The sequence below is a fragment of the Lepidochelys kempii genome, chromosome 21 (genome assembly GCF_965140265.1).
Source record: "Lepidochelys kempii isolate rLepKem1 chromosome 21, rLepKem1.hap2, whole genome shotgun sequence".
Classification (NCBI taxonomy): Eukaryota; Metazoa; Chordata; order Testudines; family Cheloniidae; genus Lepidochelys; species Lepidochelys kempii.
In genome coordinates this window covers 14,392,813-14,414,541 of record NC_133276.1, presented here as the reverse complement: position 1 = coordinate 14,414,541, position 21,729 = coordinate 14,392,813, and the positions used below count along the sequence as shown (strand labels likewise).

Below are 21,729 nucleotides of genomic sequence, written 5' to 3'. Positions count from 1 at the left end.
GGCCCCGCTAGCCTCCTGCTCTCTGCCTGCCGCGTCGACAGTTGAGTCTCCTGAGGGCTGTGATAAATTGGGCTACGTCTGGTTGCGGGGCTCAGTGTGCGGCTGGCCGGGTGGGGGCTTGTGAAATACGGGAGGTCAGACGAGATGACGTGGGGGGTCCCTTCTGGCCTAGAACGCTATGGGCATGCCTGCACTTAAAACGCGGCTCGGGCACAGCTGTAGCACATCTGGTGAAGATGCTCTAATCCGACAGCAGAGAGATCTCCCGTCGACCTCATTCCTCCACCTCCGGGAGAGGCTCTCCAGCTGACACAGCGCGGTCTACACTGGGGCGTCGGTCGGTGTAGCTTATGTCGCTCTGGGGTGGGGATTACTCACAATGAATACTGCGTGCAGATGTGGTCGCCCCGTCTCAGAAAAGATATACTGGAATTGGAAAAGGGTCAGAAAACAGCTTCCGAATGAGGAGAGATTAATAAGACTGGGACTTTTCAGCTTGGAAAAGAGGCGATTAAGGGGGATAGGAAAGAGGTCTATAAAATCATGACGGGTGTGAAGAAAGTAAATCAGGAAGTGTTATTGACTCCTTCTCATAACACAAGACCTGGGGGTCACCAAATGAAATTAATAGGCAGCAGGTTTAAAACAAACAAAAGGAAGTATTTCTTCACACGACCTGTGGAACTCCTTGCCAGAGGATGTTGTGAAGGCCGAGACTATGACAGGGTTCAAAAAAGAGCTAGATAAGTTCATGGCTATTAGCCCGGATGGACAGGGATGGTGTTGCTAGCCTCTGTTTGCCAGAAGCTGGGAATGGCTGACAGGATGGATCACTTGATGATCACCTGTTCTGTTCATTCCCCCTGCGGCACCTGCCATTGGTCACTGTTGGAAGACAGGACACAGGGCTAGATGGACCTTTGGTCTGACCCAGTGCGGCCGTTCTTATGTTCTAAACCTTCAAGATAAATCAAGTTGATCTGAAACTGCCACCAAATTTCAACCCAGAGGCTGAAGAATCTAGTGATCTCCACACAGAATTTAGGTGCATCTTGCCTGGGACAACACAGGGGCTTGAATGTAGGTGACCAACACCACAATACACAGTTCAGCGGCCCTGGTAACAGTCTTCCACTGCAGCTGAACTGGGCTGGATTCAAACCAGCACCTGAGAGGTAACCATCCATACCTCATCTCCTGCCTCTGAGCCAGTCAGGCCCTCAAAGGCAGCTAACCAGTCCTGTGCCCGTCTCTCTCAGTCTCTCTAAGGGAGCCATGAAGAAGTACAGCAGTTTCATCATACTAGATGCGATACCAAGGTGCCCTCCACCAGCTCTCCTCTTCCTCCTGCCTCTCTGCACATTTCCCCACCCCCCATCCTGCACCTGTCACCGGTTACCCTTCCACACACACCTTTCCCCAACCACCTCTTTGTCTGGCATCAGGCCATGCCTGCAGCTGCAGAAGGGCTGGGCATAAGCACTCCCCCCGAAAGCCGACTGCAGAGTGACAGTCTCCTGTAAGCAGTTCCCTGGGGCTAGCTTGGCTCGGTTTGCTCTCCCTGCACTGCCCAGGGGGATGGGGACGCACTGCAGCCAAGCTGGCTGCTCAGGGCGCGAAGGGCCGGCATGAGACCAGATCATTTAAAGCGAGGGATACTCACCAGCAGCCGCCGGCAGTAGCCAATCTTTCTGCTGCCGTCAACGTTGGTCAGGACAAACGAAAAGGTTTCACTGAAAGACAAGGAGAAACGTGTTTCCACTGCGCTGCTAAGGGTCAAGGCACGAGAGCCACAGGAACGTAGCTTGGAGCCACTGAGCAACGGGGCAAAAGGAGATGGGGAGAGAGTCCCCAGCACTGCCCAAGATGGCAGCCTAGCCCCCTACCCTGCCAGTGACTGAAGCTCCCAACAGCTGGATCCTCCACTTGATTACCAGTCAGGTCCATTGGCTTATACTGTCAGCCCCCTGGGGCAGGTCCTGTCCAGTCCTAGCACAACGGGGGCCTGGCCCGTGACTGGGGTTTCGAGGTGCTACGGGCTGGCAGTGTGGTTAGTGGACAGAGCCCCGGCTCGGGACTTAGGAGAGCTGGGTTTTATTCCTAGCTCTGCCACCGGCCTGCTGGGTGACCTTGGGCAAGTCATGACCCCGCTCTGGGCCTCCGTTTCCCCATCTGTAAAAATGGAGATAAGGACACCGACCAGCTTTGTAAAGCGCTTGGAAATCTCCCGATAAGAGCTGGGCGTTTTTGTGATCACAATGAATAATAACTATCAAGAAGAACAAATAAACAGACCACAAAACATCTAGAGGAGAGATGCTCAGCCCTGAGCACTAAGCAGCGTGGGATGATGAAGCACTAACCCCTGGCCAGATAAACTGCAACGGTTAAGAGCCAAAAATGTGAAACCTCAGCCAGGAGTGATTTGGTTTTGCAGAAGCCAGGCAGGGAAATTCTCCCTACCCAGGCAGCTCACTGGGTTCCTGTGACATCCAGGCAGTAGGAGGGAGCACGAGGACTCGCTTTTCCTTCCCCACTCCCTGCCCACGGGCCCCTGCTGCAGCGCTGGCTCCGGGTGGTCCCTTAGCCCGTATCAATCTGGGAGTCACCTGGTGTATTCCGTGAGTGGGGCCCAGTGATTGCCATCGGGGAAGCAGAAGAGGGGGATGGCTTGCAGCAGCCTCTCTTCCTCCTCCTTCTGGCCCCGCAGTAAGTTCTCACGCTGAAATGAAAATGATACTAGAAGTAAAATCACAATAAAAGAGGATCCAGCCCAGGCCACTGCACAAGGGAAACATCTGGACTCTCTAGCTGGGCTCTGTAGGTTACGACCGGTGCGTCGGCAGAGCAGTGCAGGGCCCCGGGACTGGAAGAGTGGGTCACTACCTAGTCCGTTGTCTCTCTAGACTGCCTCCAGGGTGGACACGAGGATTCCCCAGTCTAGTGGGGGAGCATAGGCTTTAAGCGAGAAGGGCAGCATAGTTGTTGGTAGCTGCAAGGCCAGACGCAAGACTCAGCTGAACTTGACGCAGCCCACAATGAAGCTTTCCAAGCTGAAAAGGAGGCACCGTGACCATGAACAGAGGTGCATTCTGGAGCCGGGCTGACCCTCCCAAGGGAAGGCAAGAGCCAACCTCCCATCAGAAGCACCATTTTCAACTCTTCTCCTCCTTTCCCTGAAAAGGGATCAAGCTCCTGAAATTTCACATACCGCATCTTTCCCCCAGGCAGGATTCTGCTAGGAGGTGTGGGGTGGGTGGGACAGAAGAAAAGAGTTTGGGGCTCTGATTGAGAGAGCCTGTGCTCAGTCTCCTTTGCACTTCCCATGTTCTGGGCCTGTTGGGGGTCAATTTGTCCCCCCCAGATTAAGTTAAAATGGCCTCAGGCTGCTGTAATCTATGTTCAGGCTGCCCAGAGCCCTGATGGTTTTGAGGTGACTTCTAACAAATACATGCACATTCTGTAACCAGGACAGGGCTCCTCACCTTTGGGAACTGGTAGATTATCTTGGGTTCATAATCACCTCCTGATTTCTTCTTTAGTGAGACCACGACGAGGTATTCAAAGAAGAACTGTCCTGGTGAGTAGCAGAAGGGGCTTCGATCTCCCGGCCTCCTTGCAGATTCGGATTTGCTTTCGTCCTGGGATGCGTCCTGATTTACATCTGTAACCCAAAAATTATGGTGTATGGTGACGTGGCAGCCAATGGGGGTGCCTTTTTTAGTGATCCAGAATGCAGTTCGGCTCAGAGAGCAGGGCGTAATGCACCGGGACCTGCACTGGAAATGGAGAAGGGAGGCAACCAAACAAGGAAACACAGACTGTGGGCTTGTCTATATTGGGATGTTAATTCGGATTAAGGCAATGTGCAAATGTAAAGCATAATAAGCTATTCATAGAATATGAGTGTTGGAAGGGACCTCAGGAGGTCATCTAGTCCAAACCCCTGATCAAAGCAGGACCAAGCCCCAATTTTTGTCCTGATCCCTAAATAGCCCCCTCAAGGATTGAGCTCACAACCCTGGGTTTAGCAGGCCAATGCTCAAACCACTGAGCTATCCCTCCCCCCAGTTCCTCATTAACTCCCTGCATGCATGATTTTATTCTGGAATAGAAGACTCATTCAAAATTAGCTTAATCCACTTCCAAAATGGATTAAGATAATTCAGAATAAGAATGTCCACAGGCCCCTTCGCACCTGTAAAACACTGTGTTCATACAAAAAGAACAGGAGGACTTGGGGCACCTTAGAGACTAACCAATTTATTAGAGCATAAGCTTCCATGGGCTACAGCTCACTTCATCGGCTGCATAGAATGGAGCGTATAGTAAGAAGATATATATATACATACAGAGATGGTGGAAATTGCCATACAAACTGTAAGAGGCTAATTAATTAACATGAGCTATTATCAGCAGGAAATTATCACACAGGAAGCAGCTGTCATTCTAATGCAACCTACACCAACTCCTATAATGTATTCATCCCGTGATGCATTTGGCCCCCTCCGCTATCAGTTGGATGGTGCCATTAACTTTCACGTTTAATTGCCGGCTGTGCAGGTGACAGGAGAAAAGAGAAACCCCCTGTTCAAACCTGAAAGGAACAGACAAGGGCTGCTGCTATGGAAAAAAGAGCTAATACCACCAGGGGAGAACAGGAAGGGCTTTTACAAATTTGCCAAGGGAAAAAGGAAATCCTAGCGGGTGTGAAAATTGCCTTGCAGCTTCCGGAGAGCAGAAAGTTAAATGCAGTCCCAGTATTGAGCCACATGGGCTATTTCTTAAGTTTACATGAGTCACTCTCACAATGTAACCTAGAAACCTGGGCTCTCCAGGTCACTCCCTTGCTGCTTGTTTAACTTCTACACCTCGCCCTGAAGGAGTACAGAGCAGGCTGACTGGGCCGGGGCAGGGAGGCCAAGCACCTCCTAGCACCAACACAGCAGAGCCCGTGGGTGTGAAGTCCGTCAGAGACCCCGCCCATCAGCAAGGGCAGTATTTTAAAGCCACAGATGTGCAGGGTGCTCCCCCGCTGCAAGGAATCCAGAGTGCGGGATCTCTCAGCCTTCGTTCTGCATTAACGCTGTTTTCTCCGTTCTGTGTCCCGAAGAGAAGCCATTGCTATTGCGAAACAGAAAGCCTGGAATAGACAGTGGTCTCCCATCCCGGAACTAACCAAGCCCAGACCTGCTTTGCGCTTTATACCAAGCACAGCCAGGCCCCTTCTGACCCGCAGGACACTGTGTGCACACACAAAGCCGCTGTCCTTCCAATGCAATGTACACCAACTCCAATAACCTCTTCATCCCAGGATATATCTGGCCGTTATCATTTGGATTGTGCCATTAACTTTCAAGTTCTATTGCCCCCGGAGCAGGTGACAAGTGGCTACAATACAGGGTTATTAGAGCGGGGCAGTGTTGCTCACCCCGAGTCCAAGGCTCAACAGAACAGAAATAACCACAAGTTGCATCACACAGGGGTGGAGGTGTGCAGAGGATCAGCAAAGCACGTGGTGCAAATGCACTTTAGGGCACCAAGAAATCATGAAATGATGGGGCCATATTTATTGCAGTCTATCTGTTCTACCCTGCGCAGTCTGGGAGAAACTGTCATTCCTGAGCACAAAGTGCCCCTACAGCTGGTATAGCCAGAGCTGGGAGGGGGAAACGTCAGGGAGCATACAGCAGATGCAACAGGTCCTACATCACCCCCCTGCCCTGTGGTTGGCATAGGGAGAGGGGGCATAGCCAGGGCTCCCCTGCATTCCGGATACTGGCAGTTAATGTAAGTTCTGCCAGGTGAGTGGCCTGGTGCACAGCTGAGCCAAGATCTCAAGGATAAAACTTCCCACAGCCCCCATTGGCCTGGAACGGTGAACCGTGGCCAGTGGGAGCTGCGATCGGCCAAACCTGCAGACGCTGCAGGTAAACAAACCACCCCGCCCTGCCAGTGGCTTCCCCTGGCGGGCCGCGTGCCAAAGTTTGCCGATCCCTGCAATAACCTATAATAACAAATCTTAAGGGAAAGTCACATTTTATGAACTTTCATATACTTTTTACAACTGAGATTGCAACTAGGGTAAATTGGTAGGCCCAATTATCACAACAGGCATTAACGAGGGTGACATTTCTATATCTACGCTCCCATTCCTCCATCTTCTTGGAACCCTCAGCTTTGTCTTCAATGACTTGAGAAAGTTCTCAGGGGGATGAGGGGGATGTCATAGAGTCCCCGGGTGATGCGTTGGAACTGCTCCCTAAGAAGCCAGTGAGGACTCTGGGGGAGCCTCCTCTCTGTGAGCAGACTGTCTTCAGGGCAAGAAGCTCACATGGCTTCCACGTTCCTGGGTCTGACCTTGGAGCATTCAGCATCCTCTGCCCCTCTGTGCGCTTCCCACAGCGAGTCCGCTCAGGCAGGGTCTTGGGGAAGCCAGAGGGTCCTGCACTCCAACTCCGCAGTCAGACGTGACTCTCAGCCAGCCAGTAAAACAGAGGTTTATTAGATGACAGGAACATGGTCTAAAACAGAGCTTGTAGGTGCAGAGAACAGGATTCCTCAGCTGGGTCCATTCTGGGGGGCAGTGAGCCAGACAACCACGTCTGCACTTCACTCCTCGTCCCCAGCCAGCCCCAAACTGAAACTCTCTCCAGCCCCTCCTCCTCTGGGCTTTGTCCCTTTCCCAGGCCAGGAGGTCACCTGATTCCTTTGTTCTCCAACCCCTTTAGCTCTCACCTTGCAGGGGGGAAGGACCCAGGCCATCAGTTGCCAGGAGACAGAGTGTCGGCCATTTATGTACACTGGCCCTTTGTTCTGCAACAATTACACCCCCTTATCCCACCCCCTAGAGACTTAAGAACTGCATAGGAGAAACTGAGGCACCCCTACAGTATTCAGAGGAAACATTAAGAACAGTCCCACTTCGTCCCAGGGGACGACTGCTAGAGATGAATCTCAGCATGCAGCTGGGAGGTGTACTCCCTCCATGGGGCCACATCTCAGCGGAGCTAGAACCTCCATGGCCCGTGTCTATACCCATCATGAAGCCTATGAACAGATCTGCCAATACTCCAGGGTCCCGTGCGGTTTCATACCCTGCTAGCGTAGGACTGCCTGCTCTGAGCCAAACCGATGGCAGTAGAATTGGGCAGATGAGAGCCTTGGATGCAGACAGCATAGTGGCACCCGGGTCTGTCCCTTTCACAGCACTCCGACAGCAAAGGGATGAATACAAGGCAGATCTGCAGAAGAGCCTCTCTGCCGTGCGTTCTCGCTGGTGGCATCCATCTTATTTTAAGCAAGCATCACATCCCAACTTGTACAAAGCAGCTTCAGGGCAAACTTGGACTCCAAATTTGAGGCCATCGTTCTAAAAATGCCTTGTTCCCCCAGGTCTGGCCCAGGACCAGATGAAGTAGAGGTGAAGCCTTTTGCTCTAATGGAGGCTCTGTCCCTCTCTGACCAGCTGTAGGAGTAAGCGGGAGGAGGGCTACAAGGACTGCGTGCATGGTGAGTCACCCTGAAGCCCTTTCTCCTCTGCTCAGAGCACCAGGTCTTGGCTGCCACCCTCTCCTTCTGCCCAAGCTTTGGGGATGGGCTCTCAGAAGGGTGGGGGGTGTCTATCGGGCCAGTTACAACCACCTTCCTCTTCTCCAGTGAGAGGGGGCCCAAAGGTGCAGTGCCATCCTTGTACCCTGGCACCAGTCTTCTCCCACTGCCCACACGCTGGGCATGCACTCCAAAGAGGGGGGCGTGCAGTCCTTAGAGGGTGCTTTGACCTGACATTGTCAGTGACACACTGGGGCCTGTTCCAAACCCCCATTAGCCCAGTCCCCTGATTGCCCCAGGCACAGCCAGGGCCTCCACACAGAGATATCCAGCATCAGGAGCAAGTCAGCTTTGAAACAAGTTTCTAAAGGCGAATGTAGTGCCCATCTTTAAAAAAGGGAAGAAGGAGGATCCTAGGAACTACAGGCCAGTCAGCCTCACCTCAGTCCCTGGAAAAATCATGGAGCAGGTCCTCAAGGAATCAATTCTGAAGCACTTAGAGGAGAGGAAAGTGATCAAGAACAGTCACCATAGATTCACAAAGCAGGACCGACCCCCAATTAAATCATCCCAGCCAGGGCTTTGTCAAGCCTGACCTTAAAAACCTCTAAGGAAGGAGATTCTACCACCTCCCTAGGTAATGCATTCCAGTGCTTCACCACCCTCCTGGTGAAAAAGTTTTTCCTAATATCCAACCTAAACCTCCCCCACTGCAACTTGAGACCATTACTCCTCGTTCTGTCATCTGCTACCACTGAGAACAGTCTAGAGCCATCCTCTTTGGAACCCCCTTTCAGGTAGTTGAAAGCAGCTATCAAATCCCCCCTCATTCTTCTCTTCCGCAGACTAAACAATCCCAGTTCCCTCAGCCTCTCCTTATAACTCATGTGTTCCAGTCCCCTAATCATTTTTGTTGCTCTCCGCTGGACTCTTTCCAATTTTTCCACATCCTTCTTGTAGCGTGGGGCCCAACACTGGACACAGTGCTCCAGATGAGGCCTCAGCAGTGTTAGGTGCTGCTGCTCCGTCCTCGGAAGGAGCCCCAGGGACACGCCTGCTAGGCACCTAGCACCATGCGTGTCCTTTACTGGAAGAGATTAGATCTGCTGGGTGCAGGGAGGAGCCAGGCTCCTCCTGGATGGTACAGAGGTTCTTCTCAGAGTACCTATGGAAGCTGGGACAGCAGCCTTGTCGGGCATAACTGAGAGCGCTGGAAGTGGAGGAAGATTTTCCTGCCAGTGTACAGCAGCTGCGGGAGGTAGCTGCTACGGTCAAAAGGCTGCACTTCCTAGTGGAGCGCACCCTCCCTGTCAAAAGGTCACCCTCAGCAAAGCAGCAGGCTGCAGCTAAAAGCAGGATCTGGTTTCTACCGTACTGACCGAATTCAGATGTTATCCTCTGATTTCCAATAATATAGGGGAAGAGAGATCCTGATTAGGCCCCACCCAGCCCATGCCTGGGGAGCCAGTGCAGGAGTGCTCATGGCTCTATGTCCTTGCTCATGCTTTGCCTGGTCTAACCTTAAAATACACTCCAGCCACTGTGCTTCCAATATTGGCAGGATCAAGACGCCACCTGTCTGAATCTCTCCACCAGGTATCAAGGGACCAGGGACCAATAATTTGTTCCCTTCTGAAATCCCGACACCCCTAACTGGAAATAGCACGGAGGGCCAATGGCACTTTCGGAGCCCCTCCGCCTTGCAAATGCAGCTGAGACTTTGTGGGGAGAGTCATCTTAATGGGTTACAAGTACCTCTGTGTCCACTCCGTAGCTTGGCAGTCATAAAAGCCACCTGAGCTTATCCATACCTTCCACGCCAGCTGGGTTTCTGTCAGTGCATGCTGGGAAAATCTGGGCCTCTATCCCACAGTGCCTCAGCAGAAGATAAGAGTGCCCAGTGGACTTACGCTCTAGGACATCCTACCATTCAGGGAGATGGGAGGAAGGAAACTGGGTCAAATTGGTTGCACAGGTCAACCAATGGGCCCCGTGCACACGGAATAAGAAGCGTGCCCTGAACTCCAGCAAGGGACACGTGGTCATTGCCATGGATGTAATCCGGTGGGGTGGCGGGAAAGAACTGGAGACAGGCAATGAGCACCATGAAAAGAGCTAGAGAGAGCCAGCCCGCCCAAGGACTGGCTACAAGCCTGTGGCGGGGACCTTGGTCTCCAAAGCACTTTCAGAAACACAAACCAATCCACTCTGAAGTAGGGTGACCATAGGTCCCGCTTTGGCTGGGACAGTCCCCTTTTTAAGCCCTGTCCCGGCTGTCCCGACTTTTTTGGCAAAAAAGGGCATTTGTCCCGTTTGCTCTGGCCAACTGTTCATCAGTTAGCCAGAGCGCACGGGACAAATGCCCAGTTTTGCCCCAAAAGTGGGGTGTGACCCCAAGCGGGGTGCAGAGGAATATGCGGGGGGCAATGCCAGCCCTGCGCGAAGGGAGGGAGGGCTCGGACGAGTAGCGCAGGCCAGGCCAGCCCTGCACGGGCAGGAGTGGGGGCAGTGGCGTGGGCTGGTGGCCTGGGGGGTGAGCAGCATGGGCCAGCCCCACTTGGGGAGGCGGGGGCCACTTACTCAGAAGCCAGGGAACAGCGTTCTGACTCAGGACGGGAAGATCTCGGCTGCTGCAACAAACGTTTACTGCTACGCCTCCCCGTTCACCCAACATCCTGCCCACACCCCAGCAACTCCCGCAGGCTGCCCTGCTGGGAGTTTGGGGTCTGAGGTGGCTGGCGAGGTGAGGCGTTCACCCTGATGGTGAATCAGCCGGAATTGGTCCCCATCAGTTTGTGAACGGGGGGGGGAGGGGGGGCAGGTCTTTCCTTGCTGAGGTGGGAGTGGTTCTGGTCTGATGGAGCTCTCCATCAGTGATGACAGGAAAGCGGGGGAGGGAACAGGCCTGGCTGGTGAAGGCTGGGTATAAGGAGGGGGGGACGGCAACAGGGAGTAGCACGACCATCTCAGGAGGAGGGGACTGGCCTCCAGACTCCTTCCCACTAAGGGAAGTCTGTCTGTTTGGCTGGGTGAGCGGGTACCGGGAGCGAACAGCTGCAACTGGAACCCAAAGCGGGTGCAGCTCATTTCCACCTCTTCCTCCTGGTACAGCCTGGCATGACTCTCAGGAGAGAGGGTGTGGGAGGAAGGTGCCCCTGAGGCCCAGTCGACACTGAAATTGCCCGGATTTCACTAAACTGGTTTCTGAATTGAGCGAGTTAAGATCAGTGTAATTTCTTGGCATAGATAAACCCTGCACACACACCCCTCAGGCTCCTGGCAGCACTGCATGGGGGATACAGAAGGGACACTTTCTGCCTTGTCTACATGAGATCAGAACTGGAATGATTACTAGGCTCACTCCGGCTCAGCAAGGCGGTTCCTGCTGTGATAACATCAGACCTTTAAGCACAGAATTTCTTTAATATTTTATTATTTGCATAAAATGTTCCATTTCTCTGGCCACTTTTGCAGTGCAGAAGACTTTTGTTTCATGCTCTGTTTGCAACATGCAGACACCCACCTGCCCTAGCGGAGAGGAAATGGGTTTTCTACAGCTCCACAAACACTTGACAAGTATCAAAAAAACAAAACCAGCCTTCCCCAGAAGAGCCGAAGGGCTTGCCGCTCCAGCCCACAGAGCACCAGAACGATGGGCATGCAGATTCCTGGCAGGGCGGCCCCTGGCCTCCACTCCTCCCTGGGCACCACATGGCAAATGCCACATGACAAAATGAAGGCCCAGCCAGTGCTGCGCCTCTAAAGTGGCGATCCTCAGCCTTGCCTCCACTTCTATCAAGCCTGGCATTTGAATTCAGGCAGCACCGAGCCCGAGGTATCTGGGACACTCAAAGCACCCTGTAAATGGTCTCTCTTGTTGCCCGGTCCAGAGACCAGTGAATATTTCAAGGTACATTATCTTGCAAGCCATCTGCCCGTTTTCCAATGATGGTTAGAATGTTTTCCCAGCACTGCTGCAATTCTGAGCTGACTTTAGGGCCCACTATCTTGAGGACTGATAAGAGCCAGACCAAGACAGGGCCAAGAGTTAGGGCTGGGACTTGGGAGACTCAGGTTCTAGTCGATTCGTCCTGGGGGGCGGTATCTCTCCGTGCCTCAGTTTCCCGCCCTGTAAAAGGGGGAGAGTGGCACTGCCCTACCTCGCCAAACAAATACAAGTCAGATTGTGCCCTGCTCGGATTCGCCAGTAACAGAGGGCATATACAGACCATACGTCTGAATCTATACCCTGTTTAATAGCTTATCCCAGCAGCATTTCAAGGGTGTAAAACTAGAATGTGCATGGCCCCCGCATGCTGGGCAGAGAGGTGTGAATCGGGAAGGCGGGGCTCTGCAGAGGTGTGAATGACCCCGCCAGGTCGGGGTGCCGGAGGCTTGGCCAGCGGGTGGGAGCTCGTGTGAGCTCTCCACCCAGAGCCTGCCGGGCTAGGGGAGGGGAGGCAGCAGGTGCCCCGGACAGGCAGGATTCAGAGCCAGCGGATTTCAAAGCGGGTTGGGCAGAGGGAGCCCCGTAAAGCCCCCTCGCAGCGGCACGGGTCACCGCGGGAGCGGGCCCCGATCCTGCCTTCCGAGCTCCGCGTGGGTCGCCGGGGCCAGCGCTGCCTTCCCGCTCCGGGCCGCGGGAATCCCAGGCTGCTGCCCCCGCAGGAAAGTCCCGGATCCTCCTCCCAGAACAGCTCCCAGTCCCGAGCCAAGCGCCTGGGGGGGGCGGGGAGACGCGGCGGGGGGGGGGACGCAGCAATGGGGCAGAGGGACCCGGGGCGGAGGGGGAGAGGGGGCAGCAATGGGGCAGGGAGACCTGGCGGGGGGGGGGCAGCAATGGGGTAGAGGGAGACCGGGGGGGGGGGGGGCAGTAATGGGGCAGGGAGACCTGGCGGGGGGGGGCAGCAATGGGGTAGAGGGAGACCGGGGGGGGCAGTAATGGGGCAGGGAGACCTGGCCGGAGCGGGGGGGGGAGCAATGGGGCAGGGAGACCTGGCCGGGGGGCGCCCAGCAAGGGGTCCGGAGCGAGGCCAGACGCAGGACGCGGGTGGGGCTGGGGGGTCCCCCCTCACCTCTCCGGGCCAGCCGGCGCCGCACGCTGTTTCGGAAGAAGCTGGCGATCCCCGCCCCGGCCATGCCGGCTCCGCTCGCTCCCCTCGGCAGCCGCGGCGACCCTGAGCGCGGCGCCCGGCCGGCGCGTCCCTCTGCAGCCCGGAGCGGGCACCGCGCTTCCGCCTTCGCTCCCGGCCGCTTTCGCTTTCGGGGGGCGGAGGGAGCGCTGCACACCTGGGGGGCGGGGGGGAGGGAGGGGGAGCGCTGCACACCTGGGGGGGGGAGGGAGGGGGAGCGCTGCACACCTGGGGGGCGGGGGAGCGCTGCACACCTGGGGGGGGAGGGAGGGAGAGCGCTGCACACCTGGGGGGCGGGGGGGAGGGAGGGAGGGGGAGCGCTGCACACCTGGGGGGGGGAGGGAGGGGGAGCGCTGCACACCTGGGGGGCGGAGGAGCGCTGCACACCTGGGGGGGGAGGGAGGGAGAGCGCTGCACACCTGGGGGGCGGGGGGGGGAGGGAGGGAGGGAGGGAGGGAGGGGGAGCGCTGCACACCTGGGGGGGGGAGGGAGGGGGAGCGCTGCACACCTGGGGGGCGGGGGAGCGCTGCACACCTGGGGGGGAGGGAGGGAGAGCGCTGCACACCTGGGGGGCGGGGGGGAGGGAGGGAGGGGGAGCGCTGCACACCTGGGGGGGGGAGAGGGGGGAGCGCTGCACACCTGGAGGAGCCCTGATAGGGGGTGAGGAGCTGCACATTTTGTGGGAGAGAGGCAGAGCTGGCTGCAAACCTGGCGAGGAGGGCAGGGCCCTGAACCAGGTCCTTGGGGAGCTGGCTGCACACCTAGATGGACGGCAGAGCCCTGACCCCCCTGGGGGTGAAGCTTGTGACCCAGATGCCCCACGCTGGCAACCGAAAGACACAGTTCTGAGTCTCTACCCAGGGCCCTGCCTATGCCCCGCTGGGCATGTTTCCCCTCTGATCACCCTCTTCACAATATTTCACCCATGGGGGTGGGGTGCAGGCTCTGCCCAACACAAAGGACTCGCTGGCTGTCCTGGAGGTGTGTATGGGAAATATTTTGGGGGTTCTGTCACCTGTAGAATATTGGGGTCCAAAGCTGCTAGAGGTGAAATTGGTCCCCCGGGGGTGGGCGGATCTCGGAGCTGACTCCGTCAAGCGTGAGAACAATTGACATCTTTTGGCCCAGCCCGGCCACGTCTTGACAGTCCAGACAAGGCGTGAGCTTGAGCCTTGGCAAAGCCCAAAAGAGCGCCTGAAAAATACCCTCAGTGGGGGGGACCATCAGGGCAAAATGCCCCAGCTATGAAAAGAGACACACAGTTCGGAACTGTACAAAGGGAGAAAGAACGGCACAAGATGGTGTCCATTATGCAGGCGACTCTGCCAGTGTCTCGTGAAAGGTGTCTCGGAGAGAGCTGAAGGAGAGGACGCTATTGAGCTGGGTGGCAGAGGCAGAGAAGCTGGGTGCTTCCCAGAAGTCGAGGGGCTGGGCACTCAAGGGTACTGTCAGGAAGGGGGGAACTTGTGCCCCAGGGTCAGTGTGAGCTCTAGGGGTTAACTAACTCCAGAGATTTAGCCCCAGGTTGTCTCTGCTTTCTTAGGGAGCCTAAGGGCTGGGGTGTGCCAATCGCTTAGCCTGCAAAGGGAAAGAATGGGGCTCACAGAGCCTGGAATGGGGTGCTTGTTTCATCAGCAGTTGGTTGTTTGGGGTGAGTTTCCCCAGGTAGGCACAGACAAGGCTCCCTTGTGCTACAAGCAGACAGTAGCGATTTACCCTGTACCCCCCAGGTAACCTTGAAAGTGTCACAGACCTGCAGAGGGGAGGGCCCTGATGGGGGGGGGCACTGGCTGCACACCTAGATCGGGGGGAGAGCCCTGCCCCTGGTGGGGGAGCTGCACATATGGGGGAGTTTTGAGCCTGCCTCTGTAGTGGGAGAGGTGGGTTAATCTGCACACCAGGGAAGGAGAAGGTGAGACTGGGACAGGGCAGCCTTGCTCCTTGTGGGGGGAGGGAGGCAGGTGTACGCCTAGAGGGGAGGAGAGAGGACGGCTCTGCTTCATACCTGGGGGCAGCTGCTGTCAGGCCCTGCTGTCCTGCCCTGATCACATTTCTGCTCCAGCTGCAGGGGCCTCTTCACAGAAGGGGCCGTGCTCCTCGTCTGTCACTCAGCAGCCAGCTCGGCTGCCAAAATGCAGCCCAGCAGAAGGATTCCTGCCTCAGCCAGGGCCCGGAGGCAAAATGCATTGCTTGGCACCCCAGGAAACCTCCAGGCACAAAGCCAGCTTCAGGTCCTTTAGCACAGCATAGAGAGCCTGGGGTAGGACCACAACATTTCTAGATTGGAAGGCCAGAATGACCTTCTGCATAACACAGGCCAGAGAGCCTCAGTTACCCAGTGGTTTCAACATCTTTTTGTTTATGCATCCAAGGATCATATTAGCTGTCTTAGGCCCCGTATTGCACTGGGAGATAATGTTCAGTTGGTTTCCACCAGGACTTCTGTGTCCTTTTCAGAGACACTGCTTTCGAGGATACAGTTCATGCTGTAAGTGTGAGGTACAGTCTTTGATCCTAGTCTGATGTCTGACCTTTTTTGGCTGTATTAAAAATGCACGTTGTTCAAATAAGCCCAGTTTTCCACGTGCTCCAAGGTACTCTGTGTCACTGAGCTATTTAGCACTTCACCAATCTTTCTGTTGTCGGTCAGTTTTACCATCAATTAATGTATATTTTTTCTCCTAGATCCTTGGTAGATATACTGAATAGCAGTGGGCCGAGAACAGAGCTCTGCAGAACTCCACTAGATGAGGTGTTCCCATTTTTAAATGACTTTGAGCTATCAGTTAACCAGTTTTTTAAAATTAATTTTATACGTGCTGCTTTGAGTTTTGTACAGTGCTAAACTGTTAATCAGAATGCTGTATGTGACAGGCATGCCGATTTCCTGCACTGTCTTTGGGAGATCTCAGTGTATGAAGTTTACATATCACTGTGGGACAGTGGTGGTCTCTAATTCCATGGGGAAGGATGACCCCAGCCCTCCACCTGCACATCTACCGATGTGTTATATGCCATCATGCGCCAGCAATGCCCCTCTGCCATGTACATTGGCCAAACTGGACAATCCGTACGTAAAAGAATAAAGGGACACAAATCGGACATCAGGAATGGTAACATACAAAAACCAGTAGGAGAACACTTCAATCTTCCTGTACGTTCTATAACAGATATGAAAGTAGCTATACTTGAACAAAAAACCTTCAGAAACAGATTTCAAAGAGAAACAGCAGAACTAAAATTCATTTGCAAATTTAAACGCCATTCATTTGGGCTTGAATAGGGACTGGGAGTGGCTGGCTTATTACAAAAGCAGCTTTGCCTCTCCTGGAATTGACACCTCCCCATCTATTATTGGGAGTGGACTACATCCACCCTGATTGAATTGGCCCTGTCAACACTGGTTCTTCACTTGTGAGGTAACTCCCTTCTCTTCATGTGTCAATATATTTATGTCTGTATCTGTAATTTTCACTCCATGCATCTGAAGAAGTGGGGTTTTTACTCGTGAAAGCTTATGCTGAAATAAATCTTTTCGTCTTTAAGGTGCCAAGGAGTACTTGTGGCACCTGAGAGACTAACAAATTGATTTAGTTTCTGTCATAACCCATCCACTCCCAGTCTCTATTCAGGCCTAATTTGATGGTGTCCAGTTTGCAAATGAATTCCAGTTCTGCAGTTTCTCGTTGAAGTCTGTTTTTGACTTTTTTTTGTTGAAGAACTGCCACTTTTGAATCTGTTATTGAGTGACCAGGGAGATTGAAGTGCTCTCCGGCTGGTTTTTGAATGTTATGATTCCTGATGTCAGATTTCTGTCAATTTATTCTTCTGCATAGAGACTGTCCAGTTAGGCCAATGTACATGGCAGAGTGCCTGGCACATGCTGGCACATGATGGTATGTATCACATTGGTAGATGTGCAGGTGAATGAGTCCCTGATGGTGTGGCTGATGTGGTTAGGTCCTACGTTGGTGTCCCTTGAATAGATATGGTTGCTAGATAGGTTTGTTGCAGGGATGGTTCCTGGGTTAGTGTTTTTGTTGTGTGGTGTGTGGTTGCTGGTGAGTATTTGCTTCAGGTTGGGGGGCTGTCTGTAAGTGAGGACCGGCCTTTCTCCCAAGGTCTGTGAGAGTGTTGGGTCAGGATAGGTTGTAGATCCTTGATGATGCGTTGGAGAGGTTTTAGTTGAGGGCTGAAGGTGACGGCTAGTGACGTTCTGTTACTTTCTTTGTTGGGCCTGTCCTGTAGTAGGTGACTTCTGGGTACCCTTCTGGCTCTGTCAGTCTGTTTCTTCACTTCACCAGGTCAGTATCATAGTTTTAAGAATGCTTGATAGAGATCCTGTAGGTGTTTGTCTCTGTCGAAGTCCATTATCTTAACACTTACCTTTATCAACCAAACTTGTGATCTCATCAAAAAAATGATCCTGTTTGTTTCATAGGATGTATTTTCCATACAACCCATCACTGACTGCCGTTAATTACCCTTTAACCTTCAATATATATATTTTTTTAACATATTCCACCGATATCAGCCATTCCATGATTCCGCCAGAGATCAACGCCAGATTATCTGACCTCAGTTCCGGATCCTCCTGTTTGCCCTTTGGAAACATTGGCACAAAATTAGCTTTTTTCCAGCCCTCTGGAAGTTCCCCATTAAACTGAGATTGATTAAAAATCAACATCGGGGCTGAGATTGAGAATTCTTTTAATCCGGTTGGGTGCAAGTGATCTGATCCTGCCGATTAAAAATGCTGCATTTCATTCGAGGCTGGTTACTGCTGGAATAGGGAGGACTCCACTATCACTGTAAACTGTGACTACATTGTTCAGCTTCTTTCCAAACACAGAGCAGAAATATTTATTGAACACATCTGCCTTTTCAGTATCATTACAGACGATGTACTCGTACCCGGTTGGTAACAGCCCTATCCCATTGCCAGAATTGCTTTTGTTCCGGATGTGTGTAAAGAATTGCTTCTTATTGTCCTGGCTGTCCCAGCTGTAGATTTTTCTCATTGTTGCCGTTATCTTCTTTATCAGTTGTTCGCATCTCATAATTTCTCTTCTATAATCGTTGCTGCAAACTTCCCCTTTTCCCCACATGTTTATAGATGGGGATCATCTATTGCTGCTTTCACTTCCCTTAACCAGATTTTTTTGTCTGGTTCCATTGAAGTAGCGAACGTAAAGAAAAGCTGCTCCGCTTAGCAACTCCTTGTAACCCTTCAACCTTTCACATCTCCCAAACTAAGCTGAGTCAGGAGGGGGTGGGGAGAGGCCTCATATGAAAACCCAAGTGCTGCAGGACTCAGTGGGGCATGACCTTTAGAATCATAGAAGATCAGGGTTGGAAGAGACCTCAGAAGGTCATCTAGTCCAACCCCCTGCTCAAAGCAGGACCAATCCCCAACTAAATCATCTCAGCCAGGGCTTTGTCAAGCCAGGCCTCAAAAACCTCAAAGGATGGAGATTCCACCACCTCCCTTAGGGAACCCATTCCAGTGCTTCACCACCCTCCTAGTGAAATAGTGTTTCCTAATATCCAACCTATGTTATACCAATAAAATAAAAACCAGCAGGATCTTATTAAGGGGGGACAGGCAAAATGCCACATTTATTGTGAATACAGAAAGAATCATAGTAAGCAGTTAATTATAGATATAACATTACATTCAATTTCATATTTATTCACACATTCATTCATACACACACACACACAGGTTCTGCAAGGTTGTTATCATAGTTACCAGCCTTAGAGTTGCTCATGCCAAGCCACTGGCCAGGTGGCCTGGACACGAGGAGCAGGGCCTTGTCAGATGCTCATCTGACGCTCCTGGAAGTTGGTTTGCAGAATCAGACCCCAAAGTTCTCACTTTCTAGAGTCCATTTTTATAGGAATTTCTTCCTAGGCCAGTCTATGGGAATTGCTTCATCATGCTGTTGCTGAATCAATCAGCAGATGGCACATTCCTGATGGCTCCGTGCTGCCAGATGTTATCTTGTTCTTTGGTTCTCCCATTCTTGAGGCTGTTGGGTGGATTCCATTCTGCCCTCTGGAGGTCCTCTAGTTATTTCCACTTGACGCCTTCTTCAGCTGATGGACACTGGATTCTTAGGCTGGCACCTCCCTGATCATTCAGTTATTATTCATACCAAGCATCCATCCACATACATCCTCTATCTCTATTTTAATCACAATTGTTAAAAAAGCAAGATGAATACAACAAAAGGGCGGGGAGTCTCTGGGTGCTGTTTCTGTTGTATTGGGTGCTGTTTCTATTGTTACAGAGTATTGCTTTGAGTCTCTCTGTGTGAGTAGTTGTTGTTACAAAGTGCTAAAGAAATTGGCGGATGTGTTTGCAGAGCCATTGGCCATTATCTTTGAAAACTCATGGCGATCGGGGGAAGTCCTGGAAGACTGGAAAAAGGCTAATGTAGTGCCCATCTTTAAAAAAAGGGAAGAAGGATGATCCTGGGAACTACAGGCCGGTCAGCCTCACCTCAGTCCCCGGAAAAATCATGGAGCAGGTCCTCAAGGAATCTATTCTGAAGCACTTAGATGAGAGGAAAGTGATCAGGAACAGTCTGCATGGATTCACCAAGGGAAAGTCATGCCTGACTAATCTAATCGCCTTTTATGATGAGATAACTGGTTCTGTGGATGAAGGGAAAGCAGTGGACGTGTTATTCCTCGACTTTAGCAAAGCTTTTGACACAGTCTCCCACAGTATTCTTGTCAGCAAGTTAAAGAAGTATGGGCTGGATGGATGCACTACAAGGTGGGTAGAAAGTTGGCTAGATTGTCGGGCTCAACGGGTAGTGATCAATGGCTCCATGTCTAGTTGGCAGTCGGTATCTAGCGGAGTGCCCCAAGGGTCGGTCCTGGGGCCGGTTTTGTTCAATATCTTCATTAATGATCTGGAGGATGGTGTGGATTGCACCCTCAGCAAGTTTGCGGATGACACTAAACTGGGAGGAGTGGTAGATACGCTGGAGGGTAGGGATAGGATGCAGAGGGACCTAGACAAATTGGAGGATTGGGCCAAAAGAAATCTGATGAGGTTCAACAAGGACAAGTGCAGAGTCCTGCACTTAGGACGGAAGAATCCAATGCACCGCTACAGACTAGGGACTGAATGGCTCGGCAGCAGTTCTGCAGAAAAGGACCTGGGGTGACAGTGGATGAGAAGCTGGATATGAGTCGACAGTGTGCCCTTGTTGCCAAGAAGGCCAATGGCATTTTGGGATGTATAAGTAGGGGCATTGCCAGCAGATCGAGGGACGTGATCGTTTCCCTCTATTCGGCACTGGTGAGGCCTCATCTGGAGTACTGTGTCCAGTTTTGGGCCCCACACTACAAGAAGGATGTGCATAAATTGGAGAGGGTCCAGCGAAGGGCAACAAAAATGATTAGGGGACTGGAACACATGAGTTATGAGAAGAGGCTGAGGGAACTGGGATTGTTTAGTCTACGGAAGAGAAGAATGAGGGGGGATTTGATAGCTGCTTTTAACTACCTGAAAGGTGGATCCAAAGAGGATGGATTTAGACTATTCTCAGTGATAGCAGATGACAGGACAAGGAGTAATGGTCTCAAGTTGCAGTGGGGGAGGTTTAGGTTGGATATTAGGAAAAACTTTTTCACTAGGAAGGTGGTGAAACACTGGAATGCGTTACCTAGGGAGGTGGTGGAATCCCCTTCCTTAGAAGTTTTTAAGGTCAGGCTTGACAAAGCCCTGGCTGGGATGATTTAGTTGGGATTGGTCCTGCTCTGGGCAGGGGGTTGGACTAAATGGCCTCCAGAGGTCCCTTCCAACTCTGTTATTCTATGATTCTATGAATTGCTTTTAGAACAGACTCTGTCTTAGAATATACTAACAGAATTAGCAGCTTGCAAGTTTCACACATAGAGGGAGAGAAACAGTAGGAAAACCAAGAGACCTCTTAATTAGTAAAAAGAAAAGGAGTACTTGTGGCACCTTAGAGACTAACCAATTTATTTGAGCATGAGCTTTCGTGAGCTACAGCTCACTTCATCGGATGCATACCGTGGAAACTGCAGCATTAGTCTGCTGCAGTTTCCACAGTATGCATCCGATGAAGTCAGCTGTAGCTCACGAAAGCTCATGCTCAAATAAATTGGTTAGTCTCTAAGGTGCCACAAGTCCTCCTTTTCGTTTTGCGAATACAGACTAACACAGCTGTTACTCTGAAACCTCTCTTAATTAGTAATACCCTGGAATTTAAACTATGGGGAATCAAACTCATTTGTGATTTTAGAACTTCTTTAATATGATCCAACACCTAGACCTCCCTTACTGCAAATTGAGACCATTGCTCCTTGTTCTATCATCTGCCACCACTGAGAACAGCCAAGCTCCATCCTCTTTGGAACCCCCCTGCTATCAAATCCCCCCTCACTCTTCTCTTCTGCAGACTAAACAAGCCCAGTTCCCTCAGCCTCTCCTCGTAAGTCATGTGCTCCATCCCCCTGATCATTTTCGCTGCCCTCCACTGGACTCTCCAATTTGTCCACATCCTTTCTGTAGTGGGGGGCCCAAAACTGGACACAATACGCTAGATGTGGCCTCACCAGTGCCAAATAGAGGGGAATAATTGCTTCCCTCGATCTGCTGGCAATGGTCCTACTAATGCAGCCCAATATGCCGTTAGCCTTCTGGGCAACAAGGGGACACTGCTGTATCATATCCAGCTTCTCATCCACTGTAATCCCCCGGTCCTTTTCAGAAGAACTGCTGCTTAGCCAGTCGGTCTCCAGCCTGTAACGGTGCATGGGATTGTTCTGTCCTAAGTGCAGGACTCTGCACTTGTCCTTGTTGAACCTCATCAGATTTCTTTTGGCCCAGTTCTCCAATTTCTCTAGGTCACTCTGGACCCTATCGCGACCCTCCAGCATATCTCCCTCTCTCCCCCCAGCTCAGTGTCATCTGCGAACTTGCTGAGGGTGCAATCCATCCCATCCTCCAGATCAGAGTGGTGCTGCACTGCAGAGACCGGTGGGGGGCACTCTCCGTGCTGCT

General features: G+C 52.4%; 1 protein-coding gene across 1 annotated transcript in view; it reads right to left on the bottom strand.

Moving 5' to 3' along the window:
• DENND2D (DENN domain containing 2D) overlaps positions 1 to 12,794 on the bottom strand; it is a 29,574-nt gene extending 16,780 nt beyond the window's left edge. The window contains exons 1-4 of the mRNA XM_073319808.1: positions 12,627 to 12,794; positions 3,486 to 3,664; positions 2,610 to 2,722; positions 1,664 to 1,733 (exon numbers count right to left, since the gene is read on the bottom strand). Of these exons, the coding sequence (XP_073175909.1) occupies positions 1,664 to 1,733; positions 2,610 to 2,722; positions 3,486 to 3,664; positions 12,627 to 12,690 (426 nt within the window). The 5' untranslated portion in view covers positions 12,691 to 12,794. The remainder of the gene's footprint in view (positions 1 to 1,663; positions 1,734 to 2,609; positions 2,723 to 3,485; positions 3,665 to 12,626) is intronic.
• Positions 12,795 to 21,729: the final 8,935 nt, after the last annotated feature.